Source organism: Drosophila ficusphila, unplaced genomic scaffold, assembly GCF_018152265.1.
Source record: "Drosophila ficusphila isolate 14025-0441.05 unplaced genomic scaffold, ASM1815226v1 contig_106, whole genome shotgun sequence".
NCBI lineage: Eukaryota > Metazoa > Arthropoda > Insecta > Diptera > Drosophilidae > Drosophila > Drosophila ficusphila.
In genome coordinates, this window is record NW_025063993.1 from 9,640,234 (window position 1) to 9,658,366 (window position 18,133).

Here is an 18,133-nt window from a genome sequence, read left to right on the forward strand (position 1 = left end):
CGTTATGTCGACGCACAGAGCCACGCACTAATGCATAATGTAACTCAATTAATTTGGCCTGGCTATTATTTCAAGTAAATATCCAGCTCCGGAGAAGAATTCCTGCCGCAGTCATCCAGTCAACCTGTCAATTTTCTCCGCCTCCTTTCACTCTGCTCTGCAAGCCGAAAACAATTTTCCTTATCTCGGCCATTGGCAACATTGGGTTTTCGGCCAGTGACTAGTGAACTTGTCATTATATATTTATTAATCTGTAATTTCTGCTAATTATGGAGTTGATCAAACATTTACGTCTTGAGGACGGGTTATTGTTTTGCTTTCAATTTATGCACTTGCTTAAAGGGACAAATTGAGTGGGTTCGAAAACACACAGTTTATGTTAAGAAAGTAAATATATTTTGAAATAATGTAAGTAATATAAAGTGAGTAATTTAATGTAATTTAGTTTCGAATATAGTTAATAAATTTAAGCATTAAATTAAAATGTATCATAACACAGATTGATTTGATAAAATGGGATTTCCATACTTAGATAAAGCCCTTGGACTGGAGCATCCTGTACCACTTACACCATCGATATGGACAACCAATTAACATGATCTGGATACTGGGGTTGGAATTAAGTAGCGACTCCGTAACCCATTTAGCTGGTATCCCATTAAGACCATACTAGTACCGCTCTAGAAACTCCCCCTCGATCAGCAGCCACTTCTGCGGGATAAATTCCATTGTTCTCGGTTTAAGCGGCAGTATTGAACCTTGAACCCAATACCCTTCAGCATCCCCTGGAAAAGGAGGAAAGGTTCGAGGGAAGGAGGCATCAGGCCATGAAATAAACAAGTCCACCATCTCGCATCCGCATCAGTGGCAATGTGGCAGCGGACTCAAAGGGAGCGAATCCGAGGTGGTGCATAATGAATGGAATGCATTTGCAGCGGTGGTTGAAGTGTGGGCGGCGGTGGTGGTGCTGCTGTAATGGTCTGCTGGCGGTGGCCCCGCCATCTGTGTGCTGTGCACTAAGTGCGGATTAAAGGTGAAATAACGCAGCTCTCCATTCAAGCAGCTCCGAGCCAAAAACCGAACAAAAGCCACCACCAAAGGCAAACACTCGGCGGCCCAGAAGGGGAAAAGGATATTGCGAGCGATCCAGAAGCATAATGCCTTGCATTAGCGTGCAATTTGCTCATTTCCAGTCAGCTAGTTTACGACTGCCACCCACCCACCGACTCGCCCCCGCAGAGGAGTGCTTAGCGGTAATCCGAAGCACTGAGCCCCGATTCCCCGGCCTGCCATTTGTTTATCAAACAATTCCAATATGCTCGCGGACCTTCATCATTGGTCTATCTTTCTCAAGAGATACACAGGAAAAAGTTTAAAAGCACTATCGAATAAATTTAGTTCTTATTGTAGTTTTAATATTTATTATTAAATTATATCTAATAATAACAATCATATAATTGAATAATGCAAGAAGAACTTTTTAACACCAACTGTTTTGGATTAAATGTTTCTTAGGAAGGTTTATAACTTCAATACATAAAAGTTTTATATTTTGTATAGTTTTTTTTATAAAAAAATAATATTGAGCAATATTCAAGTTACTCTACTTTGTTAATAAGTAATTATTGTTTGATCTACATTACCCTTGAAATGCAACTTAAATTGAAACATCCGCTAAGCAATCCAACTTCTTCCTGTGTACTGTGGCCGCCCCTCCCCCATCAATATTGTTTTATTGCATAATGGGTGAAGTGTCTGTTCTGCCGAGTTCCGTTCTCCCCTGTTTGTTTAGGATTAGAGCAGAGAAGCCAGGCACGAACCCGAAACCGGCTGGGTTTAGCAACTTGCATCTTTTGTTCGAGAGTCTGCGGCGGCGGGGGAATCGACCCTTGACCCTGAGCTCTAATTTGAGTTTGACATTTATGTCAATATTTGGTCAGTCATTGTTCACACTCACACACACGCACGCACACAACACACACACACACAACATACACACATGCCTCGGGGGTTGGCCTGTATTATATTGTTACGCTCGGTGTCCTCATTGTATCTTCCACTTCCACTGCCACTGCCACAATGCCCCGCTGCCCCGTTTTGCGGTTGGCCATATGCGGGTGCAGGATCTGGGGTACACTAATATAAATTTATTGCACACACTAAAATACAATTAAATAAATTATGAGATTTACTCAAAGCAGGCGCTGGGCATTTCTTATGATGCTTGGCCGGGACAGTCGCTTCTGTCCCCGGGTAATTACCATCGGGGCCCGTGGAGATAATCAGCGCGTTCAGGTGAGCAGAACGAGAGCTTTCCGTATTGGGGGCAAAGGATTTCTATTAAAAGCCGCAACAAAGTAGCGCAAAGTAAGACAAAGTAGACACTTCCCCTCCTGCGAAATCCGGGGCAGTAAAAGCGCAACATGTTGCCTCAAGTAGCACGAACACAGCGACGCAGCAACACGGCTCCGGATGCGAGGATACAAATGGCCGGGCCAAGAAGCGGAGCCCAGACTTTGCCTACTTTGTCTGCCGGTGGCTCATCTACATGAAAGCGAACAGCCAGCTCCCCCACCCCCCTTCCCCCTTTCTTCACCCCCTGTAAATTATGGAGCCGTGCACGTCTGGTCATTAAGCCAAATAAAACCGGCGCAAGATTTATACACGCGCCAAGAAAGGATCCTTGCCGGAGGTGGGTGTTGGGTGCACTAAGAAAAACATCCTTTAAAAAGAGATATTGGAGTACTGAGATACAAATATACACAAATAAACTAAAGCACTTCATGGATGATAAACACAAACACGAATAAATATATGTCATCATATTTTCTATAAATTCTATAAATTTCTATTAATTCCTTAAATAATTTCTCTTAATTTTATTCTTTTGTAAAATTTATACTTTTTCAACCTCGAAACTTCTGTCTGTGTAACACCAGGAAATAACAGGCAACAGAAGGCTTCCTTTTAAATGGACTCGGACTAGTCCCGATTTTAGATGCGGTTGCGCGTTGCGTTAACTTTTTGATATAAATTTCCAGCTGCTTGTGCGGCACTTAATTTTCCAGGCCCAACTCCGACAGCGACTCTATCTGAGGTCCCACTACCATTACACATTTCCCAGTTGCGAGCTCCCATCTCTATTCAGTGTCTGACTCCTGGACACGTGCAGCTTTTTGCCACCTGCCTCCGGTTGGCGTTGCAGCATTTGGCATTCGAGCTTGCCGCGCAACAGTTAATCTTAGTTACGTTTAGTCGGCTGGAAATAAACTCACATTTGGGCTGCGTCTAGGCCAGAGGACATCTATTCAGCCTAGCCAGACGCGTTTAATAAGATCACGTAATTTATTTAATTTGCGATGCTCCTTGTGTGGCCTTTTTATGGGAAATAAGGGGATCAATACATGCGGTTGTTCAGGGAATTGGATTAATCGAAAAGCCTCTAAATAAATAAATTGGATGTTTCCATTCAAGTAATTACGAATAAGTGGTATGTTATTCAGAAGGTGTGATCAGGGGCTTATTATTTCATGGGCCTATCAATATCTTATCTCAATTAAGAATTCCATACAGATGTGCTTACAATAACTTATTTAGCTGCTACAAAGGTTTAATCCAATAATATTGCATGCATTTGCTGCTGCTTTTGAATTACTGATGAAAATCTAAAAACAATTACTTTCTCTCCACCAATTTGTGTCACTAAGCCAGTTAGAGTTGGGCTCTTTAATGCACTTTATCCAGCCGAAGAATGGTTGGCCATCCGCAGCACTTTAGAGTTTAATAAACTTTATCAAATGCACTCGAAATCAAGTTCCACTCGGCACGATACAGCTGCGAGCGCTACCGATCTTCATTTCGATAACTTTTCTGCGGCAAGGACGAAGGACGAAGGCCGAGGTGCCCGGGAGTTAAGCACACATTTTGGTCTGGCAAGTCAACAAAGTGGCGCCTAAACTTTATCTAACACTTTGCAGCTTGGCCAGATACAGAACAGCCTGCCACAGGAAAATATGGGGGGATTTTCCAAGGGGGGTTTTTCGGGGGAAATCTCAAGTTTCAAGTGCAGCCGGAATGCGTCACGCACTGGTGGCACAAACGAAACCGAGCACTTGGTCCATTGTTTCTAAGGGGAGCTCGAATGAAGGGGGGGCAAGGCCAAAGTTTCAGCACACTTGGTGCAGTCATAAAAAGACTTCTCTAACGGCAACAAAATCCGTATCAGAGGCTGGCATAAACCAAGCCGAGCAACCGAGCAACAACTGCAAATGGCCAAAGCCCAAAACTAACTGCTAAATGGTTTGCTGCGGACTTTTTACCCAAATGCGCTCTAAAAATTTCCGAACACTTTTCGGGACACGCAACTTGGCTCGTAAACTCCTGCCATTGCCATTTTATTTTGCAGCAGGACCTTTAAGACTTCGACAAGATGTTTAAGAATATCTGATACTAAAAGAACGATTTCGATGCACAGAAAATAATATTTCTGGATGAACATTTTACTGGAATTATTGAAATTCGATTGTTAAGCATAGAATTAATTAATTATAGTTATCTAATTATCTAAAAATCTAATTATTAATTAGAAAAATATTTTTTATTTTAAACAAACATTAGAGAAAGTATAACTAAAATTAATTGAACACCGTTTATAAAACATATGGTTTAATTGGACTTACAACAAATTTACGAAATTATACAGGAGTTTTTTAATAAAATCAAAAACTTTATGTTTCTTTTTGATGGTAATCCTTGCCCCCCACTCTTTTTTAAACAGTTGAACTGTAGGGTATCTGCCTTGTCCTTACTCCAATTTTCAGATCTCTCTGTTCGCCAGTATTGTCTGTGTTTTGTTTCTTTTGCTTTTAATTTTGCGAGTAAGTGCAACTGAAGTTTGCTTAGCATCTTTTTTTGGCGCCGCGTCGAGTTGCAATTTCCAATTTGCAATTTGCCCGAGGGCGCCATAATTATTTTGTTGCAATTAAAAGTCTTGACACTGCCAAAGGAAAATTTGCCCAATTTATGCGCCAGCTTTTACGGCTTGTTTGCCAAGAGGGAAAAGCTGCGATGAAACAATTACACCGCCCAAGCAATTGCAATTCGAGTGCAAACTTTTAGCCCCGCCTTCGTGATTATTTGGCAAACTCAAAACCAGACACTTGCTGAATGATTAGCTCACCCAAAAACTCTTATTTATGGGTCGGGTCAATCGGGCAAATCAGAAATCCGGAATCACACAAATCAAATATCAAACGATCCGCCATAAATGTTTGATGGCCATAAAATTTCAATTTGCGCTATTAATTCAGCACAATACACAATGCCAAAATATAATATTTCACAGCCATCCTCTGTCCTGAATATCTAAGCCATGGCGAGCATTTTACATAGAACGAAATTAATTTTAAATTATGCATGACCTGCTAGCGAAGCGAAACGAAACGGAGCGCAAACCGCCGGGGATTTCGAAAATTTCCACCTGCCAACATTAACCCAGAAAAGAGTCGAGGGTGTCTGTGTCTTGCGAATGCCGAACCCCCCCTGCTCAAAGTGCCCCCCGCCCCCAGTGGATGTAATTTAAACCCAGTTTCGCGGAACTTAAAGAGGACGCAGGAAGTGCAGCATCTGAGGGGGCGAAAGCCGGGCAATGGGGTTTTCTTTACGAGTGGCGAGTTTTTGCATTTATTGAGTAATAAAATCGTAAATTTTCCACGCCGCGTTGCAAGTGAATGTCCCGCACCCGACACCTCGACCCGCCAATCCTTCAGCCCTCGGGCCCTGCAACTGCTGGACATTCAACAAGCGCAACGCGCAACGGACTTCCCGAAAGAACAACACTGGGAAAAATGAAGATAACATATACGGCTTATTGTCACGAATCTGCTTTCAAAATATAACTTTTACTTAATCCGAAAAAATTTTCTTATTTGATTTGAAATAATCTCAGGTACTTAATATCCCGACCAGAAAGTGCATTCCCTTGGAAGATTTATTTAGCAATTTTCTTCTGCTGTTTCACTATTTTAAGTGTCTGTTTTACATTTTATAAGATAATATATGTTGTTGTTATTATTATACAAACACAAAATATTCAAATTTGTTTTTTTTTCGGTGCACTTGAATAACCAGGCCACAGGTACGTTATAGGAAAGGAGTACGGACTTCGATGGTCGCTTGCCTCCTAACGAGCCGTGGCCAGGCCTCCCACTCAACCACCCACCCAATGACCCACCCACCCACTCAACCACCCCCTCAACCACCCACTGAACCAACCACGCCTGTCTGTTGCTGCTGATGCGGCGCGATTCCTTTGTGTGCCATTGTCGAAAATTGAATTTCAAATTATTTTCACAGCTCTCTGGGCTAGTGGTGCTCCACATCCACTTTCCGCCAACTGACTGACATTGAGCCACGGCTGTCTCGCTGCTGTGGTCTCTGTATAATCGCAGCTTTATTAATTTTTTATCGCCTACTTGTGCGGCGATTTTTTGAATTTTTATTGGAAATTAAAAATGCTAATGTCTTGAGCGGCGAGAAGGAGACTGCTGGGCATTGCGGCTTTCTTGGCCTTTCTAATTCGTCGACGGGAGTATGCCAACCGAATGACCTGTCAGAGTTTATTAAGCGCTTTGATCTTGGCCAGCTCGCCCGGGGGAGTCGTCCACCGAGTCATCCTTCGAGTCTTCGACCAAGACGTTAATGATGTGGCAAATTATTATGGCAGCTGACAATTGACTGGACCCCCAGTCACACTGCCATCGAAAAATAAGTTTGGCCGAAATGCATTCAACTTGAATGGCCATTGATTTGAGCCTTGGGTTTCACTCTTGATTGGCTCTGGCTCTGGCTTTGGCTTTGGCTTTGACTTTCCTCCCCCCCAGCTGCATTTATTGAAAACTTTTTACTCTGAATTTGGGGTATGGCGATTGGTGGCGTGTGGGCGGCCCAATTGTCGAGCACATAAATTTCAGGCCACATGTCTGGGTCGTAACATTTAGCTTAGATGCCAAACAATTTGCCAAATTGGCCATGGCATTATTTTTTCTGGCTAAAGGCTTTTAAATTAATAAGGCGGTGAGGGCGCTTTATTTTTGGGGTCCAGACAAAGTTTGGCATGAGAAAGCCTGAATACACTAACCCGGAATTGGGGGTTTCTAAAAACCAAGAGGATTATTTTGCGGGTTTCCTTGAAGAAATAACTTTTTGTTTTGAAAAAATATTTTTAATTTACTTATTCAAAAAAGTTAAAAATTATATTAAAAATATGTTTTATTTAGAAAGTGCTGTTAGATAGCTTTATTCACTTTATTAAATTATTTTGTTTTTATTAAATATACATTTTTTTTACAACTTAAAATTTTCTTATATATTAGCAACTTCTTTTCACATTGAAAAATTTAGCAATTTGTATTTCTGTGTAATTTTCGTTCGCCTTTCGTGCATTTTTGATTCGCGTGCCAGCTTGGGGTTTATAATTTCTTAACAAAGGTGCATATGATTTGCTCAGCAGCTAAACGCGGCCAGTCACGTGCCAGCACCCCAAAACCCCTAGAAAAAAAATCCACCCAAAGCTGACAGGAGTCGGCGGGACTAGGAGAAAGTCAAATGTCATGTTTATGTCATGTTGCCATTTCGTTGGCTCCTTTTTCTCCACTCTTTTCTTGGTTTGTACGCTTTATTTCACTTTGGTATTGTTTGTCTGCGCGGCGCGCGTTTTTGCGGCACATTTCATTTTATTTGTTTGGAAATATTTCACTTACTCTGACATCCCGCCTGCGAAGGTGATAAACTTGGGCGCCCCGAAGGATGGAGGTTCAGACGGGGCGACGCCAGTCACGCAGTCTCCACCCAAATCATCAGGAACGGGATCAGCATTTCGACTGCCATCCTGCGACCCACACATCCTTTTATGACATTTACCTTTATGACAGGTGTTTTGTGCGAGTGTGTGTGTGTGTGTGTGTGCGCCCAACTAAAATATTAATTTCCCCCTTTCGCGACTCTCACTTTTTACGGCTCACACGCTTGATTTATGACCGACTCGAGAAATGTGCAACAGGAGGCCAAAGGGTTGGCGGCTGTACAGTTTCCCCGGAGAATTCAATTTAGCATATGGCCAAAAAGTTGCTGTGTTTAATCAACATCGAAGTGGAAGCCCCGGCATCCTACCCGGAAGAAAAGGAAAAATTAAAAGATTAAACTAAACGCCTGGCTGCGCATTTCCAGCCATAGATAAGTAGCAGGAGCAGGAGCGCGAGCTGCGCAGTAAAAGGAATTAATTCAGTTAAAAGTTTCACATTAAAAGCAAAAAAAAAAAGTAAGGGGGAAGCGACTTGAACAATAAAAATGGAAAATAAAAAATGAGAGAAGAAAAAAAAGGAGAGAAGAGCAGGAAAGTTGAAAACAAAAGTTTTTAAATATGCTCGTCTGCTGGTTGGCTTTGCCTTTAACTCCTTTGGCCGCTTTGTTTTCCCGGCTCCTCCATTTTGCTCGGCCCTTTTTCATTTTTCGGGAAAAGCAAAAAGGGCGGCGGCGACTGCAGCAAAACAAATTGCAAATTAAGAACTAATTGGCTTACACAACCTAAAGCAGCCATTAAAAGGGCTGAGGCCAAAGGTAGCGCGCATTCACTTTAAACTTCTTGGCCAAAGTTTTCTCCAGCTCACAGATCACAAGTTAAAAGCGAAGAAACGAGCGCAGAAAAGCGCGGAAAAGCGAAAAGAAAATCAAATAACTTGGCGTGAAGCACCAAACACAACTAAGGAGTGTCCAGCTGCCAGACCTGTTGTTCTACATAATTAAAAGTGAAACAGCGGCATCCTTGACGCCTGAACTCCCTGGAAAAGAAGGAAAAGTAGGAAACTAAAAGCCGGGAGTTGACAGTCCCTTTTTCGCTATCCCTTTTCAATTATTTAGATAATTATTTGCAGACAAACAGGTTGGCAGCTCGGGCAAAAATCGAAATGGGCCACCCTCTTCGCCTGCCAGAATCAATTATCACCTGGAGATTACATTACGCATTCGCCACGTGGGCCGAACACTCGAAGTTTTTGCCCCGGACGTGCATTTTCACTTAATTTATGCAATTAATTTACACTCTGCCCTGTCAAATGCAACTCCCTCCCCCTCCTCCTCCTCCTCCACCATCCTTCAGCGCCTATTATGCCCGGCAAATGAATGAAAAGGGTCGAAAAAGGCGAGCAACTTGCAGTGACAAGCTCTGTCACTGGACTGTGTCCTCTGTGTCCTGCAATCAATGCAAACAGCAGCGTAATCGCATTGACCAGGCCAGCCAGGACATTAACTGGGACAATATTGCTGCTGACATCGACAGCAACAACTACCACTACAACTGCTGCAAAAGCCACATCAACAATAATAAGAATAATGCAATGGCATAAATAAACATCATGAAGCACTCTTCAAGATGAATTGCCTCCGAAACAGAGGTTTAAAGAGCGTTTAAATTTTCTGAAACTTCGAGGAAGTAAAAGGAACAAAAGAGAAGAAGAATAAAAGTTTGATCATGGGTAAAAAATTCCTGGAAAATTAACTATTTGTTTTGGGAACTTAACAAGGGAACCCATTAAGTATTTTATCCTGATAAATAAAAGATAAGTTGAAGTTATATACACAATATTAATAATTACTTCCCATTTACCTTCACAATAAGAAATTATTATTAGCAGTTAACTATTGCTACAATCAAGTGAACCTTTTCTGTAAGATAAGACGTTTTTAAAGTTCACTTAATGATGATTAACTTCAGAAGCAGCAGGTTAAAATGCTTTTAAATGTTCTGAAACAACCAGAGAACGGCCAAAAAGTGGCCCGGGTTCATTGAGCCCCCAAAAGCCCGGCCCAGAACCTAAACAGCCGAAACGAAACGCATTAAAAGTGCAACAGTTTCGGGTAAAGTTATTCCTGTTTGACCGCTGGCCACTCGCCGACAACGGGTGCAAAAAAATATGCTGTATATGTATGAAAATCACAGCTTTCTGTGTGGCTGGTAGCACTCTCTCGCCAGCTGCAAAGTAATCACAGCAATGGGTTTTGTGCTATTTCCATTTGCCGACTGCGGAGTTTTGAGCTGTGCTCCTTGTTTTTCGCCTGCTTTCGGGCAGTTTTTAAAAATTAACACATAACAACACAGAGGCGAGCAATCACTGCACTGGCTGGAAGCACTTCCGCTCCGAGAGCTGCAGCCAAACATTTGAAAACTTTTTACATTTACATCAAGCGTTTGCTGTTAGAGCGTTTTATTAAATTATTACGCGAAAACACACACACACTTACACACACATAGAAACACACATACAGACACGCCTGCGAAGCGGAGAGAAAATTCATAGACTGAAAGTTGAGGCTTTATGAGCTGCTCCTAGTTTGGCCTGTTGGGTCGCATAAATTTCCGTTTCCGGAGACTGCAAATGAGCCACAAGCGGCCGCAGTCGCCCAGTTTGGGGTCAGTCGGAGCACTTTGGGCCACAACTAAATTTGTGGCCCTTTCGCGGCACGCATTATAATGCAGAGGGCACTGGAAGAATATTCCATTAGGCGGGGCTTACTGTAATAAAAACAATTTCATTAAAAATATTCCAATTACTTCTTATTAATCTTTTCTGGAATTTCTTAACAATTTTAATCTGTTCATTTTGAAGTCTAGGATTTTCAAATAAGCAATGGCAAGTTACTTTAATTAAAAATATATTTTTTTACAGTTATTCTATTAGAAATAATATTTGTATATTCAAATCATACATTAACTTCGATTATTTAGTATTTGGTATAATTTTTTTCGGTGTTGTTGGGGCAACAGAAGCCTGGAAAGTCTGGCCAACAGCAGGAGGCCATCCAGGACATCAGTCAAGCCGCCGAGCTTAATTAATTATGTCGTCTTTCAGTTTAAAGGCGTTTAAGATGCCCAAAGCGAGACGGCGCGAGAGGGAAAGCGGAAAAGCTGGGAAAGCCGGGCAAGGGATTGAAAAATGCGGCTGCCGCATGCCGACAATGAAAAACGCGACCACAGCAGCAAACGGCAACAATGCAGCTGACTAACTGCCGCCAAGTGACCCAAATTATTCACGATGAGGACGATGATGAGAAGGACGTCCGTTCGAGGAGATGAGTGGGCTGGAGAGACCTCTTCAGGGCCGTCAGCATTGCATGAATTATTTCATTCTTTTCCCCTTTTTTCGCAACTTTTACTCCTGCGCAATTCTGTGACAGCAGCCGTCAAAAGGGCGTGCCACTTTGTGGAGGAAAGTGTTAAACACCCTCTTTCCTTCTATCTTTTTCGCCAACAGTTTACTTCATTATTGGGTTCATACTGCGTTAAATTTCATTTAGAATAAATTCAGGGTTTAAAAAAAGAAGACATTCTAAGTAGGCTAACCAATAAATCAAATTTGCTATCCTAATAATAATATCCTAATATGTTTAACTCTTTATGATTGCCACAATAGTGTTTTACATTCTACAATTTAAATGTTTATATCAAAAGGATACTCAATATTCACTTTGTGAGTTTGGGTAAAGCGAATCTTTTGTCAATCAGCAATCTTTGGGCAGCCAGTTCCAGTGGTTCACACCGGCAGCATGAAAATCGTTTAGCATTAATAAAACGCAAATAAAAACTCTGTCAAAGCGCGGCTGAATCAGTAAATGGGGGACAAAGCGGCGTATACTTGATACGGGCTTAGCTTCTGTGTGTGAACCAGTGGGTGTGTATGTTGGTGTGGGTGTGGGCGTGTGTTTGTGTGGGTGCGCAAGTGTGTTTGTGTAGGAAACGGCACGCAAAGCATTTTTGATTAGGCGACGCTCTGAAGCGCGCTACGTTTTTTGACTTTGGCACACGGCGTATACGCAACGTGAACTTTTGCCCCTGCCAGCTTGGCTTATTTAAGCGCTGCCATCAATCCTTTGACTAACCTCTCCGCCCCCTCCTCCCTCCCCCTGTTGCCAACCCCTTGCTCTTTCTTTTGCGCGCTTTGACATTTTAAAAGCATTTTTATGTAGGGTCTGTATGTATGTGTGAGTGACTTTCTGCGGTTTGTCGGTATAAAAATGTGTTTGTGCCTGTATTTAAGTGTGAATAGCCTGCATTGCCCTTCCAAAACTTTTTCTCATAGTTTTCCCGCTTTGCCCTTCTTTTACATATTTTGCATATTATATTTCAGCTGTTGCAGAAAGTACGAAATTATTTCCGCCTTCTTCCAACAACCAATTCAGTCTATTTATTTTGATTTTTAATTATTTGCAGTTATTTAAAACATTTTAAAGCTATTATTGCGCTGTTAATTATGGGGCATAGAAGCGAAGGTGACTGCAATTCCCCAAAGCCGTTTATTAACAACTAATTGCGACGCAATGCGTAAAAAAAGTTTGTCATTCCCGGTCAGGTTAACTTTTTTCTATTTTTGTCAGTTGCTGTTTTTGTGGGGGCTGTTATTTAATTTAATGAAAATTGATGATAATTGTTTGTTAATTTAATTGAATATTGTTCGTTTCTGCGGTTTACGCATAGAAATTTCCGGAGGGCAAGAACACTGAATGGCACAACATGATAGCATCAGCTGTAATTATGGTCTATATTAACAACTCAGCAGTAGATGTGGTTCCAGGGAAATCAACGATTATTAACGTCCAATTGTGGCTTCAGAACTGACTCCTTCTTTTTCATTTTCCTATGGCTCTCTTAGGTTCTTCGGGCTGAAACCAAAACGTTAAACTTATTTACTTTTAAAGCTGATTAAACACACTCACTGCTGTTTTCACCACATCTCGCACTGCCTTGCTCTCCACTCACATTCAAAAGCCCTGTGGAATGGTTCAAAGCCTACCACCATTTTTCCTAATCGAGATGTGTCATCTTCGTAATTGGTAATACTTGAAACGCCAGCTCTGCAGAAAGACTGCGCCAGGTTGAGGAAGAACACCTGCTGGAGTGAAAGGTTCGTTTCCGATCTTGGTGCTTCGTAGTTCCCAAGGCGATCGTTGTCCACGTTAATGATATGATCGATACCGAAGTTATTGGGTAGACCTTTTACGCTCTCCAAGTAAGCAGAGTAGGCCAGCTTCAAGCCACCAATATCCGCGATTCGATTGTTATAGTTGTTGTTATCATTATTGCAAGACAGCGCTTCAAAGAATTGAGGCAAATTCCAGATATCATAGCCAATTTGATAGAGGTTTCCGTCGGCATCGTATAGGATATTTTCACCATCAACGGCGCGCATCAGTTCTCGGGCAAGAGCGAATCCCATGGAGCCATAATTGAACACATCGTGGCTGTCCAGCAGAAAGAACGGATCCAGCAGAAGGTCAATTGGCACGACGACCATGTTCCGACCGCTGACATAGTAAGGTTTTGAGCTCTGAACAGAGTTTATCTCGGGAACAAATATAACCTTTTGGGGGTCGTGCAGCTTGGCCAATTTCTTCGCGGTGCGGAACTGCAGCAGGTTGAGGTGCTCCCGCGCAAAATCCTGGTCGCCCACAGGAATCTCCAGCTCTCTATAGTACTCATCCAAGCACTCCGAAATGCTTCCGTCGCAGTTGAAGTCGTTGATGTTGAGGGAAGTTGCCTGGATCTTCCGGGAAACCATCTCCTGTTGCTCAGCGGTAAGGCCGAGGCGGTTGCTCTCGATCCTCAGCAGTAACTGCTGGCGGACATTATTGAAAAGCGCCTTGACCTTCAAAAAATCGTCATATGATACTTCTTCCCTCTCGATGAGCCAACTCGAGGCCACATAGAAATTGCGGCGCACATCCAGAACGCAACCGATGGAATCCAGTGCGCCATCGGTGACCTCCTGCAGATAAAGTGCGAATCGAATCATTATATAGTTGGCCAGGAGGTCATGGGAAGTGGAGTTGATTATACGATGAAGGTCCTTGAAATACTGCACATCATTAACCTTCACGCGTTGATCGAGTGAAATGTCTTGGTTATATATTATTCCGATAAATCTTAGCCAGTCGTAACCGGTTATGTCCTTCAGCTGTCCTACAGTCATAATTTGCCCAAGTCCTGATCGATTTCTGGGCAGATTCACAACATCCCAGTCGAACTTCGTTAGCTGCCTTAAAAGAGTCTTCATCCGTTCGAATGGCATTTGCAGCTCCCGCAAAACTCTCTGAGCCTCCTCATAATCAAACACCTTGTAAACTCTGGGACGTCTTATGTTCAATAGAAACTCAGAGCTGTTTAGTAGGTTCTGCGAGACATCCAAGCTGAACAAAGCATCGGTGAAGCTATATCGGTGTAGATATGCTAGGGTATCCATCCAGTTGAAACCGTCGGCGGACCAGGAATCACCAGGGCTGCTCAGGAGGGGCCAAGTGAGTCCCTCAGCCGGAGGAGCCAACCTCAAGAAGTGCCCTATCGTTCGTGTTTCCGCCGGAGCATTCAGGCAGCTGCGGTAGAACCTCGTGACCTTTCCACCCCCACTCTCTTGCTGGAAGCCTTGAAGATCCGATGTGTTCCATTTATTCTCCAGCTGCTCGAGAAGAATGTGGTTCCCCTTGTGGCGCATCTCCTGGAAGACTCCGTCAAAGGAGTCATTGACATGACGCGCCGCATACTTGCCACACGCGTATGCCAGAAAACTGTAGCAAGGAGTCTCTAGTTCGTCCAAATTGCTGAGTGTGTAATTCAACAGCCGCGCATTGAGATTCAATGTTCTTCTGGTAGATAAGGTAGCGCTCACAATCGGAATGAGCAAGAGCCAAACGGTCCACATCATTGCTAAGGGTAAACTAAACTGAGAGCTGAGACTGGTACACCGACTTTTATACCGACTGGGGAGATCGGAGTATTTGGCAGGCCGAACCCAGCTGATAAGAGATTAACTTAGTTTTCCAAAATCAGAGGAGAAACGAGAGCATTCATTCTTATCAGTGCGTTTATAAATTGTTAAGGGCCACCAAAACAGAGAGCGGTTTCTTTGGGTTCTTGAACCGTGTTTGAGTCATATTTTTTTTCTACTGAAAATACATTTTCTTAAATAATTTAATTAAAATAATATTTTGCTTTGTGTAGCTAAATCAATTTATTTATGGGTTCTTGATTCGTATGTGTGTCATCTTTTTTTCTGCAGGAAAAAGAGAACAAGGTCAAGATTCTAGGCGAACTATAATGGGATTTCGCTATGTGTAGCTGACTCAATTCATCTTCCTGCCGTCTGCTCATTCATCGAAGTGAAAACATCTTTCATGGATCCACTTTTGCCAAGTTTCCCGTGGCAGTTTTCCTGCACCTTTCCCTCTATCTCTCTCACCTCATCAGCTCGCACAGATTCCATTTCGTTTGCATTTTCTCCGGGTGCCACGCCCCCCGGCGACCCGCACCGCCCACTTTTCAGCTGGCAACGTGGAAAGCGCATACCATTTATTAAGAGGCAACTATCAGTTTCGCCCTGCAACGGCGACCGTGTAAAATACTTTTCAAAACTTTTCCTAAGCCAACAAAACGGAGGGTGGTGTGGGTGGAAATGGTATTGGTGTTGGTGGTGTTGGTGGTGTTAGTGTTGGGGTCCGATTGCCCGGCTTGGGGGTGGGGTCACCCAGCAAGGGTCAGTTGCCGTCTTACGCTCAACTTTCGCTTGCATGCACTTTGCTCACTTTCCACTTTTCGCTCCGCCGTTTGATCGGTCAAAAGTCAACTCGAAGTCGAGTTCACTTCAAGTTGAATTTGTTTGCAGGGGCCAAGTGGGGCCAACTTGGACGAGGGACACAGGACGAAGGACGCAGGAAGAGCAGGAAGCGCAAGAAGTGGGAGGGGGGTCGCAAATGGAGGTTACGAGCAGCTATACTATATAGCTGGAGTGATTCATTACTTTGATTCTTTGACTTCTATTCACTTAGTTGTCCTAGTTGCGTGCCATTTTGTGTGCTTTCATTTTCAGGCACCGCAAACTCGCCTCTGACTTTCTCATTTCCCGTTGCACACCCAGTTTTAAACTGGCTCAGACAAATAATGACTCAATCTTTTGCTATTTTTATGCTCATTTCATACTTGCCAAATTTCGAGCAGAACAATTGCTGCCGTCACGCACAACAAAAATCTCCGAAAATATGTTTTAATATAAGTTCCCCCTCGAAACTCACAGCACCAACTCTTGTCCATTTAAAAGAACGTCGAACTAGGGGAGGGATCAGGAGAAAAGTTTTCGGGCCAACTCTAATAATATTAAGCGTATAGCATAAATATTTAAATTTCATTGTCACTCGCACTCAGGCATCCCGCATTTTTATGCAAATACTCGCCAGCCAAATTTATTCGCCTTTGTCACGCCAAAAGCCGTAGCCGAAGCCGAAGCCAAAGCTAAAGATACACATGAGTCTGAGTTGGCAACATGCGGTGGCCCACGGCAAGACATGGCCATCAACTCTGGCCAGCCGGAAATATTACCAGTTGTAATAATATTTGATACCCTCACTGAATTCGGGAACTATCGGGCCAAAAATACAAGCAGAAAACTAAATAACTTTTAAGTTTCTCTTTTCTTTACCTTTTGATTATCATAAGCAAAATAAACATTATTGCAATTTTTGTAAACAAAATAAATTAATTACAGCATTATATATTACCTTATACTACTATTATATATTTTAATCTACTAATTTTTAATCGACTATCAAAATACCGATCGTTGGCTGAAGTTTAACCACCATAAGCTAACTGTCTTTGTTGATATCTTTTTATTTTTTTCGTGGGTGTAACCACCATTAAGAAGGGTATTCCACCCAGGACTTGATTAACCCCTCGGTTCGCCCTTTTGGGGGCATAAAACAAAGGACTTCTGGCTGGCAGTCGGCGGGGGTCTTGCAGTTGAGTAGCAGCGAAATGAAAACATCAAATGGCTTGTTTGCCTTTGCCAGGTGGGTCGCAATCGTTGTCGTCTGGCTGATAACTTGGCAACTTCAACTGCTCAAATTATGCCGCCAGACGCGGGTTGAGGACGACGACCGCCAAATGACGAGCGGGACAAACAAAGTCCGCACAGACAGAGACACGGGCACAAACACAGAGACAAAAACAAGGACATTTGCCGAACGTGAGCGGCGCGACATGCCAAAATCGAAAGTAGGCAACATCAACATCAATAGTAGGTGGGTGCCACACCCACACCCACACCCATACCCATACCCACACCCACTCCCACTTTTCCACAGACCAAATGTCGGCGAAAAGAAATGAACTGAAATAAATTGTACGTTTCCTGAGCAATTTCCTTGGACTGGCTGGCCAGCAGGATTTTCGCCATGCCGCCTTTTTTGCCATGGCTGTTGCTGGCAGGGCATTAAATAAAACGTCAGCTCCAACAATGCTGAAAGTGCCAGCAATCAAATAAATTCAAACGTGACCAAAAATATCCACATATTCGTATTATCCACTTTGGCCCGGTCTGCGGACCCTGAGGATTGCGGTGCGGTTGCATTGTGCAGATTTGCGTCGCGCCATAAATTTCTGAGAGTGTCCACATTGACCAGCTTAGCCCAACATCATCAACAACAATCGGGCAGCGTCTAGACCGGCCAACGATAATTCCACAGAGTAGGTAATCATAATGGAGATATTGCTGCCAAAAACTCTTATACTGAATCACAGCTGGAATCCTGGACTAGACTGTGGCCACAAAATGTGTAACGCCGTTTGCTGAGAGGTAATTTAATAAGTTACAATGTAAGCTATGCCGAAAAAAATTCAGCCCAAAAAATGCTCTTTAAAACTTAAACACACCAAACTAAATTTATTTATCAAGTAGTTAGTACGCAACCAAATAAACTAGTTTTATTTCAACATATAACATATAAAATAGTAGCAGACAAATTTTTCTGATGTATTTATCTTTACTCTTATTTCACCAGATAATCCTTTAGTGGCAAACATAAAAAGCCTTCATCAAGTCGAGCACCTGCAGATTAAATTGCTTCTTTGTTTTTCGGTCTTTAATAGTTTTATTATATAAATCTGAAAATGTAATTAACCATCAATATGCGATTGACAAAATTTATTTGAATTTTTGCACTCCGTGGTGTGCTCTATGGGGACTTTTTGCGCATCCGCTTGATGGCGAATATGGTTTTTCCGGGCCGCGAACAAAGCGATTGTCATTAAATAAAGAAC

At 42.7% G+C, this 18,133-nt stretch overlaps 1 protein-coding gene across 1 annotated transcript; it reads right to left on the bottom strand.

Moving 5' to 3' along the window:
* Nucleotides 1-12,352: 12,352 nt before the first annotated feature.
* On the bottom strand, nucleotides 12,353-14,747 carry LOC108096445 (endothelin-converting enzyme-like 1). Its single transcript, XM_017198049.2, has 2 exons — nucleotides 12,766-14,747; nucleotides 12,353-12,711 (listed from the first exon to the last, which is right to left on the bottom strand). The coding sequence occupies exon 1, from the start codon at nucleotides 14,745-14,747 to the stop codon at nucleotides 12,774-12,776; it is 1,974 nt and encodes a 657-aa protein (XP_017053538.1). The 3' UTR covers nucleotides 12,353-12,711; nucleotides 12,766-12,773.
* Between the last annotated feature and the right edge of the window lie 3,386 nt (nucleotides 14,748-18,133).

What these genes read in the sequence shown, in the direction of transcription:
- LOC108096445 (XM_017198049.2), bottom strand. Translation starts at nt 14,747, where the DNA reads ATGATGTGGACCGTTTGGCTCTTGCTCATTCCGATTGTGAGCGCTACC.